At 45.8% G+C, this 18,131-nt stretch overlaps 1 protein-coding gene across 2 annotated transcripts in view; it reads left to right on the top strand.

Annotated features, from left to right (window-relative positions):
• The window catches only part of P2RX1 (purinergic receptor P2X 1), a 321,106-nt gene that overhangs the window by 234,342 nt on the left and 68,633 nt on the right, over positions 1–18,131 (top strand). For both annotated transcript variants that reach the window (XM_063953695.1, XM_063953694.1), the window contains 3 exons: positions 1,466–1,546; positions 5,076–5,217; positions 7,369–7,496. In XM_063953695.1, coding sequence (XP_063809765.1) covers positions 1,466–1,546; positions 5,076–5,217; positions 7,369–7,496 — 351 coding nt within the window. The remainder of the gene's footprint in view (positions 1–1,465; positions 1,547–5,075; positions 5,218–7,368; positions 7,497–18,131) is intronic.

The raw sequence follows: 18,131 nt of genomic DNA, 5'->3' as shown, positions 1-18,131 counted from the left end.
GTACCAAATACCTTGGAGAACTAACCACAGATCTGTGAATGTACTGTAGGCTTTCTCAAATCCTTCTGTCTCTTCATGTAATCCCAGACAGACTCAATGAAGTTTAGGGCTCTCCGGGGGCCATATCATCACTTCCAGGACTCCTTGTTTTTCTTTATGCTGAAGTTAGTACTTAATGACATTGGCTGTATGTTTGGGGTCGTTGTCCTGCTGCAGATTAAATTAGGAACCAATCAGACGCCTCCCTGATGGTATTGCATGATGGAAAAGTATCTGCCTGCATTTCTTTGCATTGAGGACACCAGTAATCCTGACCAAATCCCCAACTCCATTTGCTGAAAAGCACCCCAATACTTGCAAGGAACCTCCATCATGCTTCACTGTTGCCTTTAGACACTCATTGTACCTCTCTCCAGCCCTTTGGAGATAAACTGCCTTCTGTTACAACCAAATCTTTCAAATTTTGACTCATCAGTCCAGAGCACCTGCTGCCATTTTTCAGCACCCCAGTTCCTACTGATGCAGTATAACAACCTTGTTTCTTGTTGCTGTGCTTAGTCTTGCCATGATGTATGACCTATGACATGAAACTGTCATCCACAGCCTCACCTTTGCAGCAGAGTTTGGCTGTTCCTAAACCACTGTTAAACCTCCTACAGAGCTGTTTCTTTTTCAGTTAATGACTGTGTTCCAACCTACATATGAAAATTATGATCATTATCACCTGTTTGATATAATTGATTAATCATACACCTTAATTTAATGCTACAAAAAATAATGCTACAAAATTCCTGACTTTGTGCAAGTGTACCTAGAAGAATTGATGATGTTTTGAAGGAACAGGGTGGTCACACCAAATATTGATTCGATTTAGATTTCTCATCTGTTCATTCACTTTGCATTTTATTAATTGATAAAAATAAACTATTAACATTTTTATTTTTGAAAGCATTCTTACTTTGCAGATTTTTTTTCACACCTGACAAAAATGTTTGCACAGTATTGTATATTTATTATATATTGTACATGGTGATTTGTAATGGGCTTATACCGCTCTGATCATTTAGTTTATGGATGCTATGGTATTTTACTATATACTGTATGACCTGAATACAGAAGTCAGGGGGACTACAAAAGCCAGGCTGGTTCCTCTACAAATGAAATTGATTTATATCATGCTGTCATCCTGTAGCCAATGTGTTATAAACAGCTTTGATGATACTTTATTTCCACCATGAGGCAGCAGAGGTCCAACTACAGCAATAATAATATTATTAATAATAATAATAATAATAATAATAATAATTTAAATGTAATATTCTTGGGTATAACTGAATTTTGTTTGCTGCCATCATACAGTAGGCTGTATACTAGTATATACTTACTTGATACTAGGATTTGAGTATTAGAAATATTTTCATGAAATGTTTAATTTCTACCATTTTGTTTCTTGTTTGATTTACAGTCCTCCGTTACTGAGGCAGGCAGAAAACTTCACTTTATTTATCAAAAACAGTATTAGTTTCCCCAAACATAAAGTTAATAGGTATGTATGAAATCATTTAGAAATATAATTTTCCTTTTACAAGTTAAAACTGCAGGTTGGGAAACTGAAACTGAGATATTATAATTTCAAGACCTGTAAGAATTCATGTATATCTAACGTAAAAACCACTGATGAACAGTGGCGGCTGCAGGCCCTGGGCTGCAGCTCCGACCACATATTGCTGGGGGGATGCCGGTTAGAACATATAAACATACATGTGATGTTGTATGTAATATATGTGCTGGCCTGCCTTACCCAGGGATCATCAGCCGCTGCTGTATCACTGACCTGCTGCCACTGCACGGGAGACATCACTCTGCGTGTCTATTATTTTCTATAAGACCGCCCCTATTTCTTTAAGGATCTGTAGGACAATAATAATAATATTGCAGAATACCGACCCCGGGATCCTGACCGGTGTCAATCCCGACAGAGGGGCGAGCGCAACACAGCCCCTTGCAGGCTCGCTGCGCTCGCCACACTGCAGGCATGGTGCCTCGCTACGCTCGGCACACTCATTTATTCTCCCTCTATGGGTGTTGTGGACACCCGCATAGGGAGAATATGTCGAGATTGTGCCGGCCGGGATTCCAGAGTCGGTATTCCAATCGCCGGGATTCCGTCCGGCGGGATCTTAACTGCATCCCCATGCCTCTTGCATGATTTATTTTGATTTGGAAATAATGGAGTCACATTATGGAGTCCCTAGCTTTGTCTGAGTCGAACATTTTTGAGTGTAGAGAGCAGAATTTGTAGCTGTATGTGGATTGCATCATTGCTATCCCATACTTACTGGCTCCCAAAAATCGGGTGGAGCTCTGGCCCACCCGGAAAAGTAGGCAAATAAGCCCCCGCACCCCTCATCGAGGGTACAGATAACGCGACTCCTACTGAATCATGTTATCTGTGCCCCGCCCCGATAATCTCAGCATAGTGTAGCGGGGCCAGAGCCATGATGATGATCTCATGTCCACCACCCCGCTCCGCCCCAAAGAGGATCATATTCTCCCCTGTCCACGCCCTTCCCCCCCCCCCATACCGCGCCATGCCTCCTGCTGCACCGACATGAGGAGGCAGCCAGAATGTCGGTAAGTATCCATTTGTGCTATCCATCTGTCATACAGGAAGCGTTTGTTGCACAGGAAGTTTCTGTTATACAGGAAGTGTAGAGTCCTTTGGTGATTTGAACACAGACCACTTTACATAGAGTCAGATGTTTGGTGAAGGCACAAGGCCTCAGATGCATAGATATGATGATGCCATCGCAACCGTGTGGCTCAAGTTCAAGAAGAAATTACCCATATACTGCTGTGCATAAGAGTCCCATTCCCTTACCCAGTAGTGAGTCTATTCAGACACCCAATGCACCTTTCTTTGGGGCCGATCCAGACCTGATCGCTGCTGTGCGTTTTCGCACAGCGGATGGTCAGGTCTGAACTGCGCATGCGTATGCACCGCAATGCGCAGGTGCGATAGTCCGCAGCGACGGGGAACGACGGGATGGTGCAAAAAATCCCATCGCACCGGCGAATGTAAGGAGATTAACAGGAAGAGGGCATTTGTGGGTGGCAACTGACCGTTTTTGAGGAGTATTCGGAAAAAACGCAGGAGGAACCAGGCATTTGGAGGGAGGTTTCCTTACGTCAGCTTTGGTCACGATCATCGCAGCGGCTGAGTAAGTCCTGGGCTTCTGTTTGTGCAGCTGTCCTGCACATGCGATGTCACACCTGCACAGCGATTTCCCCCTCCCTCTGTAGGCGGTGACTACCTGATCGCAGGGATGCAAAAAACGCACCCTAGCGATCAGGTCTGAATTACCCCCTTTGTCTCCAGAACTGGGAGAATTTCCAGGCTTAATCCAAAATTCCAGGACTATTGGCCAGATTCAGGTTTGTCCATAAACCCGATGGTATGCATCCTAACCCAGTGGTGGGGGATCTCCGTATGACCTGTTCTGCACATGTGGAGGACAAGTCCTGCATGATCACTCACAGTCCCCCCTTAGCCACAGCATAATTGACATTACAGTGCTTGGGGTGGCGACAGATACTGCTGTACAAAACAGCATATTGCCTATGCTTTTACCGTCCTTTATATACTTGTTGGTTTCGTGTAATCACAGTAGTGCTGGTAAATTTAGTAGTTGATCTGGCATGGAGGTGGGGAGATACTATCAGAATGTACCGTGCATGAGCCTTCTGCAGGGAATTTTTCTGTAATCTGTTGTACCAAGCCTTAAATCTATTTAAACACATTTTAAAATGCCACACTGTTATATTCAAAGTATCTGTTATGAGAGAGCACCCTGCGGTGTCTCTTCATCTAGACACTAGGGGACAGATTTATCAACATGTGATTTCCTGTTATCACTTGTTACGTGTGATAAATGGTGCTCCTAACTGTCATGTGTTTGAAAAATGATAGGAGCTGATTGGCTGGAGCACCATTTATCATACATAACAAGAATATCACTCGTTGATAAATCTGCCCCCTAGTTCCCCATAGTGCCAGAGGCATGACCTCTGTGTGTCTGCGCCACTTCCGCTGCTTACTCCATGCCTGAAGGACATGCCTCTGAGAGTCTCCAATATATCTCAGTAGAAACAGCGTTACAGAGGCCAGTGACCCCAAGTACTTTCACTGCACCACCTACAGTATATATGTACAGATGTGTGCATACTCCACAGCCACCACTGTATGTACAGATACAGGTGTGTGCTGCCACCTGTCACACACCACCTACGCTCTCCTATACATTCATGGCTGGATCTGGTGCACCTATCATATATACTGCGCCTGTTATACATACATGCTGTGTTAACCCTGTGTCATCCTGTAAACTTGTTCTGTCTGGTTAATAAACCTAAAGGTGTGTACACACATGGTGAGATTCGGGCTAACCCCGATTCTCACTATGCGATAGGAGCTAAGACGGTATCGCAAGCACATAATGACTGTGCTTGTGATACTGACTATATGCGATTTTGGCTAAGTGTCAATTTTGACTATCCTTTCTACGAGATAGTCACAATTGACTTGCCTGCACAGTCTATCTAGACTTGCGATGCCCACCACACGGGACCGCACATTGGCATCACTTTGGGATCACAAGGTGACTTTCATCTTGCGATCTGCACTATTTTTTCTTGAGATTTTGACTATATAGTTAAAATCGGAAGAAAAAATCTCACCGTGTGTACACACGATTAGACATGGTTAAGTAATCTACTGTGTGGACTAACGTCCATCACACGCCGCTGCCACCTACAGTATAGAATCTATAGGATCTGCCAATAGTTACATAGTTGCTAGTGCCCCTCTTAAATTTGTTGCAGTGCTCCTTATGAGAGTAGGAAAACAAGTTTGCGATCATGTTTGTGTGAAGGACAAAATCACCCAGCAGCAATATAAAATAAGTTTTTATACTTTTCTGGGTTTTGAAACTTTCCAGTTGTGTTTTCAGTAAAGAGATAACATATCGGAATTGTAATTTATTTTGTTTGGCTTAACATATTTTCTTATTTTTCAGACAGAATTTAATTGAATCACTAACCAGTGATCATCTAAAAACATGTCTTTATGATAAAGATAATGATCCTTTTTGCCCTGTTTTTCGACTTGGATATATTGTGGAACAAACGGGAAAGAAGTTTAGTGACATAGCACGAAAGGTAATATGCCAATAATGCCTATTAATATTAAACCACAAAGTGCAACAAGCGTTCCATATACAGTAACTGTGCAAAGGGGAATCTGCAAGTCTGCTTAAAGGGCCTGTTTGGACATACAAGATTCACATGCTGGTAATACCTTGCTGCTAAAATTGGATCCCTTCTAACACAAATGAGAAAGTCCTCGTTTAAACACTTGATTTATACAGGAGCCAGCCTGCTAATGCATGACCCTAATATAACAATACACCTGAGGCCTAGTTAGTGGTTTCTTTGTATACCTTGTGATTTTATTTCTATTGTGGTTTTTAATAAATGTGCAGTTTCTTTACCATATACCGTCCGTCATATACTAATTGTATACATTAGCAATGGTTTTATTACTGCATGTAGGTTAAATATGCGTATCTGTGGCTAACTTCATGGGTCTATTTAGCAAGTGTTTTTCCTGGAGAAAGGGGTTATCACAGCTTCCCTGTGTTTAACAAGAGGGAGCCATCTTGAGATGGCATGATCGATATCTAGCAATGTGGGACCAGCAAAGCCAGAAATGCTTCGATTGATCCTCGCTATTGTAACTGCAGTGTTATGGACCCTACACATTGCGCGATCCACCGCCGAGCTGCCCACGGGGGGGGGGGGGGGGGGGGCAGTGACGGGGGGAGTGAAGTTTCTTCACTCCCCACGTCACCCGGCTCCATAGAAGTGCAGGCAAATATGGATGAGATCGTCCATATTGGCCTGCATGCACAGGCGACAGGTCATCAGCGATGAACGAGCGCAGGGCCGAGCATCTGAGGATAGCAGGAGAAGGCCATGGTCAGTCGGTAGGGAATCTAGGAGGTTGAAGAACCTGCGAGTGTTGTCCGATGCTTGCCTTCTGGGCACGAACGCGACGTGGTCCGGGTGGACCAAATCAGGAAGAAGTTTAACTCGAGCGGCAATGATCTTCGCATACAATTTAATATCTCCATTCAACAGTGCTATTAGTCGATAGTTTTGACAGGAAGAGGGGTCTTTCCCTGGTTTGGGTAATGTCACCAATTGCGCCACTAGCATTTCCCTGGCTGGGTTACCGTTCTCAGTTATAGCATTAAAAACGTGAGTTAATGGAGATGTCAAAAGCCCTTGGTATACCTTGTAAAAGACACTTATAAAATTTCTAGTCCCGGGGCCTTACCATTGGGCAGTGATTTAATCACCTCACATTGGGCAGTGATTTAATCGCCTCAATAACATCAGCAGAAGTCCAGGGAGCGTTTAAAAGCTCCGCTTGGGCCTCCGTCAGGGAAGGAAGGTGAATAGAGTCTAAAAAATTGTCATGGATGACGCCGTGGGTTTGGGGGCTAGTGAGGTCAGATGAAAGATTGTAAAGCTGGGCATAATAATGGGCAAAATTGTTTGAAATATCTAGGGGGTTGGAATTTTTTGACCCAGAGGGGGAAGTTAAACATTTTATCCTATTTCGAGCCTGTTGGGCCCATAACTTCCGGGCTAGTAATCTGCCGGTCTGTTGCCTGCTATGTAGAATCTCTTACTCAGTCTGTTCAATGCTTCTTGGGTGCGTGCCATTAAAAGTTTTTGCAATTGACCCTGTATAGTGGCGAGTTCTTTACGAACGGACGGGGATTTTGATCCTCTAGACACTTCAGTTTAGCTTCTAGGTCTGATTGGAGTTTAGCTGATTGGCGTTTAAGTAACGCTCCCGCTTGAATGGCCGCACCTCTAACTACCGCTTTTAAGGCGCACTAGTGATTTAGGGTGGACGTGTCTGAAGGAGCATTGGACATTAAATAACTCGAAATATTATCCTCAATCATTTTCCTAGGAGTTTAATTAGAGAGTAAATGACCCTGTCGACCTTAGACCATTAGTAGTAGACTTACTGACTAGACCTTTTCAGTGTAGGTCTCTAGTCCGGATACCACCCTAAGGGCATGATGAATTGCAGCCCGACTGCCATCTGTATCACTGAGATAAGCAGAGATACAGGTTGTTACTTAGTTGTCAACTATAATAAAAAGACCCATAAGGATGAGAATAGCAATTGACCAGTGCCTGTTATAATTCAGTTCACAGAAGATCTTATATGAATAATAGTAAGTCTGTTTTTTATGCTTGTAAAAATAGTAATTATGTCTTCAATTGCAGGGAGGATCAATTAGCATTGTAATAGACTGGCACTGTGATCTGGATTGGCCATTGAAACACTGTAAACCTACATATGACTTTCATGGACTGCATGATGAGAATTCTGTCTCGCAGGGCTTTAACTTCAGGTAGGTCAGGTGCTGGTGTAACGTTGTGTACATAACATATATACAGATATTCCTATAGGAGGTGTGTCTCTTGCTGCTACTGGAAGGTTGATTACCATCAGCAGGACATGTTGACCGGGAAAGAATACCTCTAAGTCAAGCAAAAACTGGTGCCTTCCAGTGTATAGAGGTGTGGGTGTTTCTATATTTGGCATACCATTATGTGCAATTTTTTAAAATTTTTTTATTCTTTGATTAAATAGTTGCATATGAATTGTTGACAGAGATCTTCCCCAGGTATCGATGGGCTTGGAGTATATTGTCAGTTAAATAGGAATATACTGTATAGCAGTTGCTGCTTTTATTTGTGGATGCATGATTACTGTACACAGGCTGGAACATTTTTACAGTGTCCTGTCATTTCTTATTCACGCTTATGTCCTCACTTCTTAGGTATCAAAAATAGGTTCAAGTTGTTTCTTAGAAAAGCATTTAAATCAGGGGTGGGAATAAGCGGCCCTCCAGCTGTTGTGGGACCACACATTCCAACATGCCCTGCCATAGTTTTGCTATCACGCATGCTAAAACTTTGGTGGAGCATGCTGGTATGTGTAGTTCAACAGCAGCTTAGTGATGATTATTGCCCACCCTTGATGTAAAATGCTATTTATTATCCAAATGTAACCTGTGGTATGTTTTTATCATGTGCTACACTTTTGCAGGAATGCCACATTATACAAAATTCATCTTGAATTCAAGTAGCATAAAAATAGAGTAAGGCTGGGTACACACTAGACAATATGTATCCAGCCTGACGTTGCTGCCAACAGGACTTTGCATGCGGCAAGTGCATACACACTTGCCATTGCCCGGTCCAACAGGGGGAGACACGTAACATGCATTCTGCAGTATGTAATCGTTAGCAACATCCCCCATCGGCCCTGCTAGCAACCCACGGGAGTGCGCGTATCATGGGTACACACTAGACGAAGTACCCGATATATCATTCTGATCCACGTTGAAACAATATATCGGACGATAGATCGTCTAGTGTGTACCCGGCTTAAATGTGTTAAAATGAAGAAAAAGATTCAAATTCAGAATTGCATGCCAGTCGACTGAAATTGCATTTGTATTAAGGGGGCCATTCTGACCTGTCCGCTCGCTGCGTTTTAACGCAGCAGAGCAAACGGGTCCCTACTGCGCATGCGCCGATGCCGTAGTGCGCCGGCGCATGCCAGACGGCCGATGGGCGTAGCAGGGATACGATTGCCTCTGCCTGATTGACAGGTAGAGGCGATCGCTGGGCGGGAGGGGGCGGAACGGCTGCGTTTGGCCGCCGTTTCATGGGTTTGGTCCGGCCAACGCAGGCGTGGCCAGACCAAACGGGGAGCGATGAGTAGCTCCCGGCCAGCACGCTAAAGCTGCGCTGGCCGGGAGCTACTCTTCAAGTGCAAAGGCATCGCCGCTGTGCGATGCCTTTGCACTTCTGCGAGGGGGGCCGGACTGACATGCAGGGTGGGCTAGCTCTGCGCTAGGCGTCCCCCCACATGTCAGGGAAGAAGATCGTAGCTGTGCTAAATTTAGCACAGCTACGATCAACTCGGAATGACCCCCTAAGTGCACAGATCTAAATATGGCTGTTTGCCTGTGTTTTGAGTTGTGAGTACTGTAGCTATGTAATCACAGTACCCTTATGTACGCATAGTTTTATACCCATCATCATTATCAGCGCACACTTGCACCACACATATCCTTGCTGCACAAGAAAATAGTCAGTATTGCTCTTAATAAAAGCTTAAGCAAGTAGGAAGAAGATATTGGCTCAGTGGTGTAATATAGAAATGAAAGACAAAGTTTTAAACCAAATAATGCATCTGCAAGTATAGCAAATTTTAATTTTGACTCAAAACGAAGAAATATTGTGAACCTGGCATCATAAGACTGGGGACTTCATGATGGAAAAAATAGGTGAGAGAGTGCACTGATATATCTGCTAAAAGGAGTGATGTACCTGTAATATGCCCTACACACTGGCCGATACTACTGAAAGATATGAACGATCTCGTTCATTAATGAACAAGATATCGTTCATATCTTTCAGTATATAGGCACCAACGATGAACGATGCACGGCCCCGCGCTCGTTCATTGTTGGTGCCGGCTCGTTTAAACATGCAAGCCGGTATGGACAATCTCGTCCATATTAGATTGCACTACTATGGAGCCGGGTGACGGCCGTCGGGCACCTTGGCGGAACATCGCCATGTATGTAGGGCCCTTAAGTTGGCAAAAGCTGGGGAACGCTCTGCATCTGTGCTAAGTACTAACCATTGAATTCTGTTTTCTGGTAGAAATCTTGGTCGTTAATTATTTATCAATAGAGGAATCAAGCAGTTTGCCAAATAAAGACCAGATGACTAAATGTTAATTCATTAATATTCAGAATATCTACAGGGTGATGTGGCTCTTGAACAATATAATAAACTTCTTTTGTGTCACTCTCTGCTTTGTGGCAGTGACTCACTACAGTAGCTCTAGCCTCCTAATGCGTCCATCCTTACATTGTGTGCTGCCATTTTGGCAGTTTCCGGAGCTCTATCTATAGTCTCCTTCTGCATTGCTTCCATCTTGGCAAAGTCTCAAATAGCCACATTTCACCAATTTCCTTTCAGCTGAATATTATAGCCAGTCACAGTTGATGGCACCCTATTTAAAACGATTAGTCTACTGCCTCTTTGTCAGATGCATGTCTCTCTGCATGAAAGATCCCTAATTCCAAGCTGTGTGCATGCTGGAATTCTTGCTTATCTTCCTGGCTGAATATAATTACTGAGCTCCTTCTTCAGTTGGTCATGTGTTCTGAGCTCTTCTATAATGGAAGTTCTAAATCTCACTGCTCCGTGTGCTCTAAGCCCAACTCCAGTTCAGAGATAACTCCTATCAGAATATTCAACTAAGTCCCTTAATGTATCCATTGTTCCTGGGCTGTTTAATCTGCCTTTCCCAACTAGACACCTGGTACTCCCAAGGGGGCAATGACCTGCAGATTTCCTGCTGCGAAGTCAAAACCCCTTTCAGGGATCTCTGGAGAAGAACAGGTGCCTGTTAGACTTTGCTTCCTTGGGAGAGTTATGCTATTCCAGAAGTGACAACAAGAATCCTAAATCGCAGTGAGCCTGACAGGATCTGACCATAATGGATTTTCATGGGAAAAGTGTTGTGAAGAAAGCTACTCAGAACCAGGTCATGTTATATCTTTAGGAATTATCCACATGTATAAATTTAATCTGGAATTCTCTGTATGCAGCTCCAGTTCAGGTCCACTTCCACCCCGAGTACTTCCAGCTGTAGCGGGTAGGGTTTCAAATTTGTACATTCCTTCACCAGCAAAGGTTGATGGGGATGTTAAACTCTGCTTTGGCTTTCTTAATCAATGTGCTGTTCAGTTTGAGATGCTTCCCACAATTTTTTTACGTGATAAAGCCTTGGTAGCCTATATAATTTTCTTTCTTTTTTGCCACGCTTCTTCTTCCATTCTCAATAATTATCCAAACTTCATTAGCTCCTTTTGTAAGCTATCTAATGAACTGGGATGAATAATGTCAGATACTAATAATATTCTATGGTTACAGGGGTCACAGACATTGGACCAATATATTGTGTAGTTTTGCACTTTGTCTTCCAATCTTCAGTTGAACAATGAAGCCTTAATTGCCTATTTTAACAGGCTACTAAGATCAGCTTGCATTTTCTCTCTCCTAATTAGTGGAGTCTGGTGTTTTAAGCACTTGTATTATTTTGCTTTAGTAACTAAGGGGGTGATGTATGAAAAAACGTCCTAACGGACGTTATGTGTCCAGGGGCGTATCACCACATTATCATGGTGATACGCCCGCAGCCGCCGCCACAATGTATGATTAAGGCCCCCGCTGATGTGGGAGGGCGTTATCCTACCTGTCCCGCGGTAGCGCACCTCCCACATCGGCTCGGCCGGGTTCAGCGCCGCAGTCTGTGCGCATGCGCACTTCTCTCCTGCTTCCTGTCTGCGCCGCAGGAGGCCCCCGGCGCATGCGCGGTGATGTTTGTGGACCAGCAGATTACTGGCCACGAACAGTAAAGTTTGTTGAAAAAAAGAAAAAAAAACTCAGTGAGTGCACATTTGGCACTCATCGCCTGCCTGGGGGAGGCGTTACGCCCGGCGTCCACAAGAGTCGAAAAGTGACAGCAGAGGCAATCATACATTGCCTCTGCTCTTCGTCTCCCGTCCAGTACTGCGGAGAAGTGGTAAGTGGCGGGGGCGCACGGCGGCCAGGGCATACGTCGCTAACACGCCAGTCATACATATGGATGCAGCGCTAAATGCTGCCTTAAGGTGCGCTGTGGTCAGCGGGAACCACAGCGCACTTTCACACATCTGGCCCTAAATTTGAAATTCCTCTGCAGTCACTGGCAATTCCCTTGATCCTGATGCCAGTTGGAGTTGTATTCATGAAGGTTCCATCTTCTAATTTACCGTTCCATTACAGTCTACTACACCAATTATCCTGCGCTTAGCTTAATTTTCTGTCTTTGGATTGGTTCACCCCACAAGTCTTTTCATGGGGACCAGCATGTTTTGATCATTGTCTCAGCACAGTTTTTCCTCATACCCTTTTCTGCTGCTCAGTTATACCCAGAATCCTCTCACAATACCAATTCAAATCCAGTACCAATCCTTTTGAGATATTTTTCGTTCACAGCGTGAACCTCATCAACCTCATCCTCCTTGGGATCAACCTCATCCTCCTTGGGATTGACCTATTGAACAAAACACCTCCCTGGTGGCGAGTGTGTGTTCTTTTTCTCCTTAGACATGGGCAACGGCAAAGTAAGTTAAGGACAACCTTCAATCAGTCTTTATGCGTCCATCAACTAAAAAAAGAAAATATGGTGGGCTCATACCCTGCATAGATTACAGGGGATAAATCACAATCACCATTTAAAATACCCTCTAGCGGGGGGGGGGGGGGGGGCTTGCGGGCAATAGAGACGGACGTGCCGCTGCTGTGCTCCGGAGCTCATCTCCTTAAAACACCTTGGGAGGAGAGAGCTGTGAAGAACCGAGGCACTCTGCCCGCACTCCTAACTGGCCAGTGCAGCACCAGGGACCGGGAGGTAGGCAAGCGGAGCCGGGGAACACAGGAATCGGTTCCCGCGGATTGCGGCCTCCCGTCCCGTGTGAAGGCTCGGCCTCGCGTATGGAGCCCTGCTCCGAGAATCCTGCTATACTCGCCGGCGGGAGTGCAACCTACCGCAGCGGCCTCGCGGGATCTTAAGAGGGCTCAGCTAGACGGTGGTGACTAGAGGGCTCTCGGCTGAGGGCCTGGATGGCATTGCAGCGCATCTCAGGGGTAAGGTCACACCCCCTCCCTGTCCCTGGCTGCACTTACGCTTATTGGTAACCATGCTGCATCCGGTTAAAAGGAGGCCCCTTTACCTTTTCCCTTCTCCACACCAAGGAGGTGTAGTGCCAGGGGAATACTTAGGTGCCATTATAAAGTCAGATAGCTGCTGGTTGGCCAAGCTGTCTGACTAGTACTCTGGAATACACTATCATTGTTTGACTCAAAACACTTTGTTTGTCTTCACGTGTTTTGTGTATACTGCCACAGTGGATTTGGATAAATATGTGGAAAGACCTCCGAGAGGCCTTAAGGGTGGTCAGGCGGGCAAGGGCCGTGGAAAAGACACCTCGTTTGCCGCTTCCCCTTCTTCTCCTGGTGTGAGACTGAGAGTAATTGATGGGGACCAGATGTAATACCCTACTGGTATCTGGTATGCAAAATCTGCAGTCACTGTGTATAGTACATCACACTTACTTTACCCCGGCTTGTCATGGGTTCAGGTACAGTTACCAGAGGGTCCCCTGAAGAATCAGGTCTTTAACTACAAGTAAATTGTGGGTGTGGACTACAGGTGTCGGTGCAGCGCATAAAGAATTGGGCGCCAGGCCATCTCAGAAAAACAGCATAAAGTTTATTTCAACATCAAACGGATATTTCAGGGATAACTTGTGAACACTCCTCCAGCACAAAGCATATCAGTTACAGTGGATCCCATATCAGGGCACCTCCTCCAGCGCATCGCTTAGTCGCAGCTGCATATATATAGCGAACATCAGTACATACCAGTGCATTCTGTGACCAGTAGTGCTACACATCAGGTTACCGTCTCTCTCTCTCTTACTGAGCGAGGATTCTTTTCCTTGGGGGGCTTCTAATCACGCCACGTGGCTTTCCGACCACTTCACCCAGATACCTCTCGAGATACTTTTCCATGGGGGCACTTACTCACGCCGCGTGGCTTCCAACCACTTCACCCAGATACCTCTTGAGACTCACACCTTGAGCACACTTTTCTCCTGGCATCACCCTTTCACTGGATTCTGCATACTGCTGCTCTCACACTGCGATGTCTCCCTCTGTCAAATGCTTTGCTGTGGCTGGCATCACTGCCCACCTAAACATGTGGGGAGCCCTCACTGGGGCTACATCTTTCTGGTTAATCCACCACACTTCAGCTAGCTAAAACACGTGCTTCTCCTCACTGTCTGTCTGCTCTCTGCTCTGCTGTAGGGATGGACATCGATGGTCGATGTTTCCGAACCATCGATGTTTTCGTTTCGATGGTAGTGTTTTTAGCATTTAATGGTGCCCTCCCGATGTTTTTCACCATCGAATGATAGTCATTCGATGGTCTTCCGATGGTGGCTTGTTTTTTTCTAATTCCAAATAGCTATGCCTCCCCTTGCTGCTGTGTCTATCAGGGAAACTTCCTAAGTCTGTTGGAGGCTGTCTGTTTCAGACATGAGCCTGCTCAGCCAGTCCCCTAACCCCCTCCCCTCTCTAGGTTGCTGCTAGGCAACAGGGCCCACTGTAAGCTCTGATTGGCTCTCACTGACTCAGAGAGCCAATCAGATCCCAGACCTTACCCTGCAGCAGCAGAAGCCACAGACACTCGGAGCTCAGGAGGATTCAGAGGAGACAGAGTGGCCTCACTGATCTTTATATCACTCCAGCTATTCACTACCACTGATCAGGGGGAATAATTTAGGAGGGCTATGGACAAAGTCCTTGCTTGAGTATGTTTTGGACTGTTTGAAAAACCAAGAGAAAACACAAAAACCATGGAAAGAACATACAAACTCCACCCCATAATCATCGGAATTGGTCCCATGTGAGACAGCAAAGCAAACCGTGCACTGAGCAAGTTGCCATCCACATTATTGTAAGAAATTCCCAGCCGGTACGCCGTACCGCCGGGTCGTCCACAATACTGCATTCCGCTGGCTTCGTTCTGTGTGAGGGGAGGAGAGCGCAGCGCAGTGCCTATCCTGCCCCTCAATTCTCTTGGATGCCCAGTCTCACTCTCCATCGGCGGCGGCGCGGTCAATCTGAATAAGGCACCAGTTTACTAGCCAATCAGAGCTCATGGACCTGCAGCCGTGGCTCCTGATTGGCTGGCGGTCCGCAAACTCTGGCTAACGAATCGGCGCATCATTTCAGATTGACCCCGCCGCCGTTGGAGAGTGAGACCGGGCATCAAAGAGAATTGAGAGGCAAGAGAGACGCTATGCTACGCTCTCCTCCCCTCACATAGAAGAAACAGAGCCAGCGGTAAGGGGTGGGGGGCAATGAGCGCACAGTGGGACAATGTATATCTGCCACAGGGGGGGGCATTGTATATCTGACACAGTGGGGGCGTTGTATATCTGGCACAATGGGGGCAATGTATATCTGGCACAGTGGGGGCGTTGTATATCTGACCCAGTGGGGGCATTGTATATCTGGCACAGTGGGGGCATTGCATATCTGGCACTGTGGGGGCATTGTATATCTGGCACAGTGGGGGCATTGTATATCTGGCACAGGGGGCATTGCATATCTGACTCAGTGGGGGCAATGTATATCTGACTCAGTGGGGGCAATGTATATCTGACTCAGTGGGGGCAATGTATATTTGGCACTGAGGGGGCAATGTTACTTCATCATTGGGCATTGTGTATGTATATTATATATGTATATTATACACACAATGTCCAGTGATAAAGTAATATGTTGCTCAGAGTCTGGCCCTGCCCCCGATCCCAATTCCCACATTGCAAACGAAAATGCAGGCTTTTGCGCATGAACTAGTCATATAACTAGTTTTCACCATCGAATACTTTTGATGTGATGGTTAGTAACCATTGCATCGAAAGTTTCAATGGTGGAGCATTGCCATCATATGATGGTTTGCTTTCGATGTCCATCCCTACTCTGCTGCTCTCATTCTGTTGTAGCTGTGTTGTGTCAGTCTCACTGCAGGACAACCTTTTTATAACCTTGCATTCCCAGGGTCACATTCTAAATCTGGGATTTCCCGCTCTGTCTTTCCCGCTCTGAGTCTGCAAATGAGTGAGTCATGCCCTTTGCATTTTGCAGACTGATCTGTATAGCTATGAGCTGTGCTGTTAACTCCTTCTGTGCTGCAAGCTGTAGGCTGCTGGCACAGTGCTTATGCAACTCCAGCAAACATTTTACTTTTATTAAAGTCATGCTGGCACCTGTAGTGCCACAGTTGATTTGGGCTGCAGTTTCAGGGTATCACATGCACCCCAGCTAAAATCTTGCGTGTCCTCACGCAACAGCAGTTTTCAACATAACATATAATGACAGTACATGTGACAAAAAAACAACAATCACATATTCAGGAAAACATGGCATGTCAAACATCACATTACATACAAATCACATATTCTGTTGCGGTTTTCAAACGAGTTACAGTCCAGAGTCACATGTGATAGTAAAATGTTCCAGACATCTTGTGGCAATTGCGCCAAACACAGAGAACCTGCCCTCGCCTGCCCTTGTCTCCCCCCACGTCTGGGTCAAAAGAGACTGGTGGCTCTCGTGGGCCCCTCCCATTAAACAAGTTTCTCCAACTTTAGGAAAATAGATATAGGGGACTACATTCCCCTTGCGATCCTTGGCTCTTTTGGACACTCAGAAATGGCCAAACACAGTGCCCCCAAGGGTGTTGCTCCGACCGGGTGCACTGCATAGTCCCGATGTCCTGTGACATGAGTTCCACCTCCACAAATATTGCCCTTAGAGCCCCACATTGGTAACCATGGTTGCTCGTATCCTGTTCGCGGACGCCAAATGTAATACCCTACTGGTATCTGGTATGCAAAATCTGCAGTCACTGTGTATAGTACATCACACTTACTTTACCCTGGCTTGTCATGGGTTCAGGTACAGTTACCAGAGGGTCCCCTGAAGAATCAGGTCTTTAACTACAAGTACATTGTGGGTGTGGACTACAGGTGTCGGTGCAGCGCATAAAGAATTGGGCGCCAGGCCATCTCAGAAAAACAGCATAAAGTTTATTTCAACATCAAACGGATATTTCAGGGATAACTTGTGAACACTCCTCCAGCACAAAGCATATCAGTTACAGTGGATCCCATATCAGGGCACCTCCTCCAGCGCATCGCTTAGTCGCAGCTGCATATATATAGCGAACATAAGTACATACCAGTGCATTCTGTGACCAGTAGTGCTACACATCAGGTTACCGTCTCTCTCTCTCTTACTGAGCGAGGATTCTTTTCCTTGGGGGGCTTCTAATCACGCCACGTGGCTTTCCGACCACTTCACCCAGATACCTCTCGAGATACTTTTCCATGGGGGCACTTACTCACGCCGCGTGGCTTCAACCACTTCACCCAGATACCTCTTGAGACTCACACCTTGAGCACACTTTTCTCCTGGCATCACCCTTTCACTGGATTCTGCATACTGCTGCTCTCACACTGCGATGTCTCCCTCTGTCAAATGCTTTGCTGTGGCTGGCATCACTCCCCACCTAAACATGTGGGGAGCCCTCACTGGGGCTACATCTTTCTGGTTAATCCACCACACTTCAGCTAGCTAAAACATGTGCTTCTCCTCACTGTCTGTCTGCTCTCTGCTCTGCTGCTCTCATTCTGTTGTAGCTGTGTTGTGTCAGTCTCACTGCAGGACAACCTTTTTATAACCTTGCATTCCCAGGGTCACATTCTAAATCTGGGATTTCCCGCTCTGTCTTTCCCGCTCTCAGTTTCCCGCTCTGAGTCTGCAAATGAGTGAGTCATGCACTTTGCATTTTGCAGACTGATCTGTATAGCTATGAGCTGTGCTGTTAACTCCTGTGCTGCAAGCTGTAGGCTGCTGGCACAGTGCTTATGCAACTCCAGCAAACATTTTACTTTTATTAAAGTCATGCTGGCACCTGTAGTGCCACAGTTGATTTGGGCTGCAGTTTCAGGGTATCACATATACTGCCACAGTGGATTTGGATAAATATGTGGCAAGACCTCCGAGAGGCCTTAAGGGTGGTCAGGCGGGCAAGGGCCGTGGAAAAGACACCTCGTTTGCCGCTTCCCCTTCTTCTCCTGGTGTGAGACTGAGAGTAATTGATGGGGACCAGATGTCTGATGCTGCTCCTTTGCCGTCACTGGCTTATTAACTTTACAAGTGCTCACCAATCTCCTGGCCTCACTTCTGTACCAGAAGTTAGCGCCTCTGAAGGATTCAATAGATTCTGCTCTTACCCAGCTCACAAAACACGATCAGCGTCTCTCTGAAGCGGA

Source organism: Pseudophryne corroboree, chromosome 2, assembly GCF_028390025.1.
Source record: "Pseudophryne corroboree isolate aPseCor3 chromosome 2, aPseCor3.hap2, whole genome shotgun sequence".
Classification (NCBI taxonomy): domain Eukaryota; kingdom Metazoa; phylum Chordata; class Amphibia; order Anura; family Myobatrachidae; genus Pseudophryne; species Pseudophryne corroboree.
The sequence above is the reverse complement of the archived record's forward strand: the minus strand, read 5'-3'. Positions and strand labels throughout refer to the sequence as shown.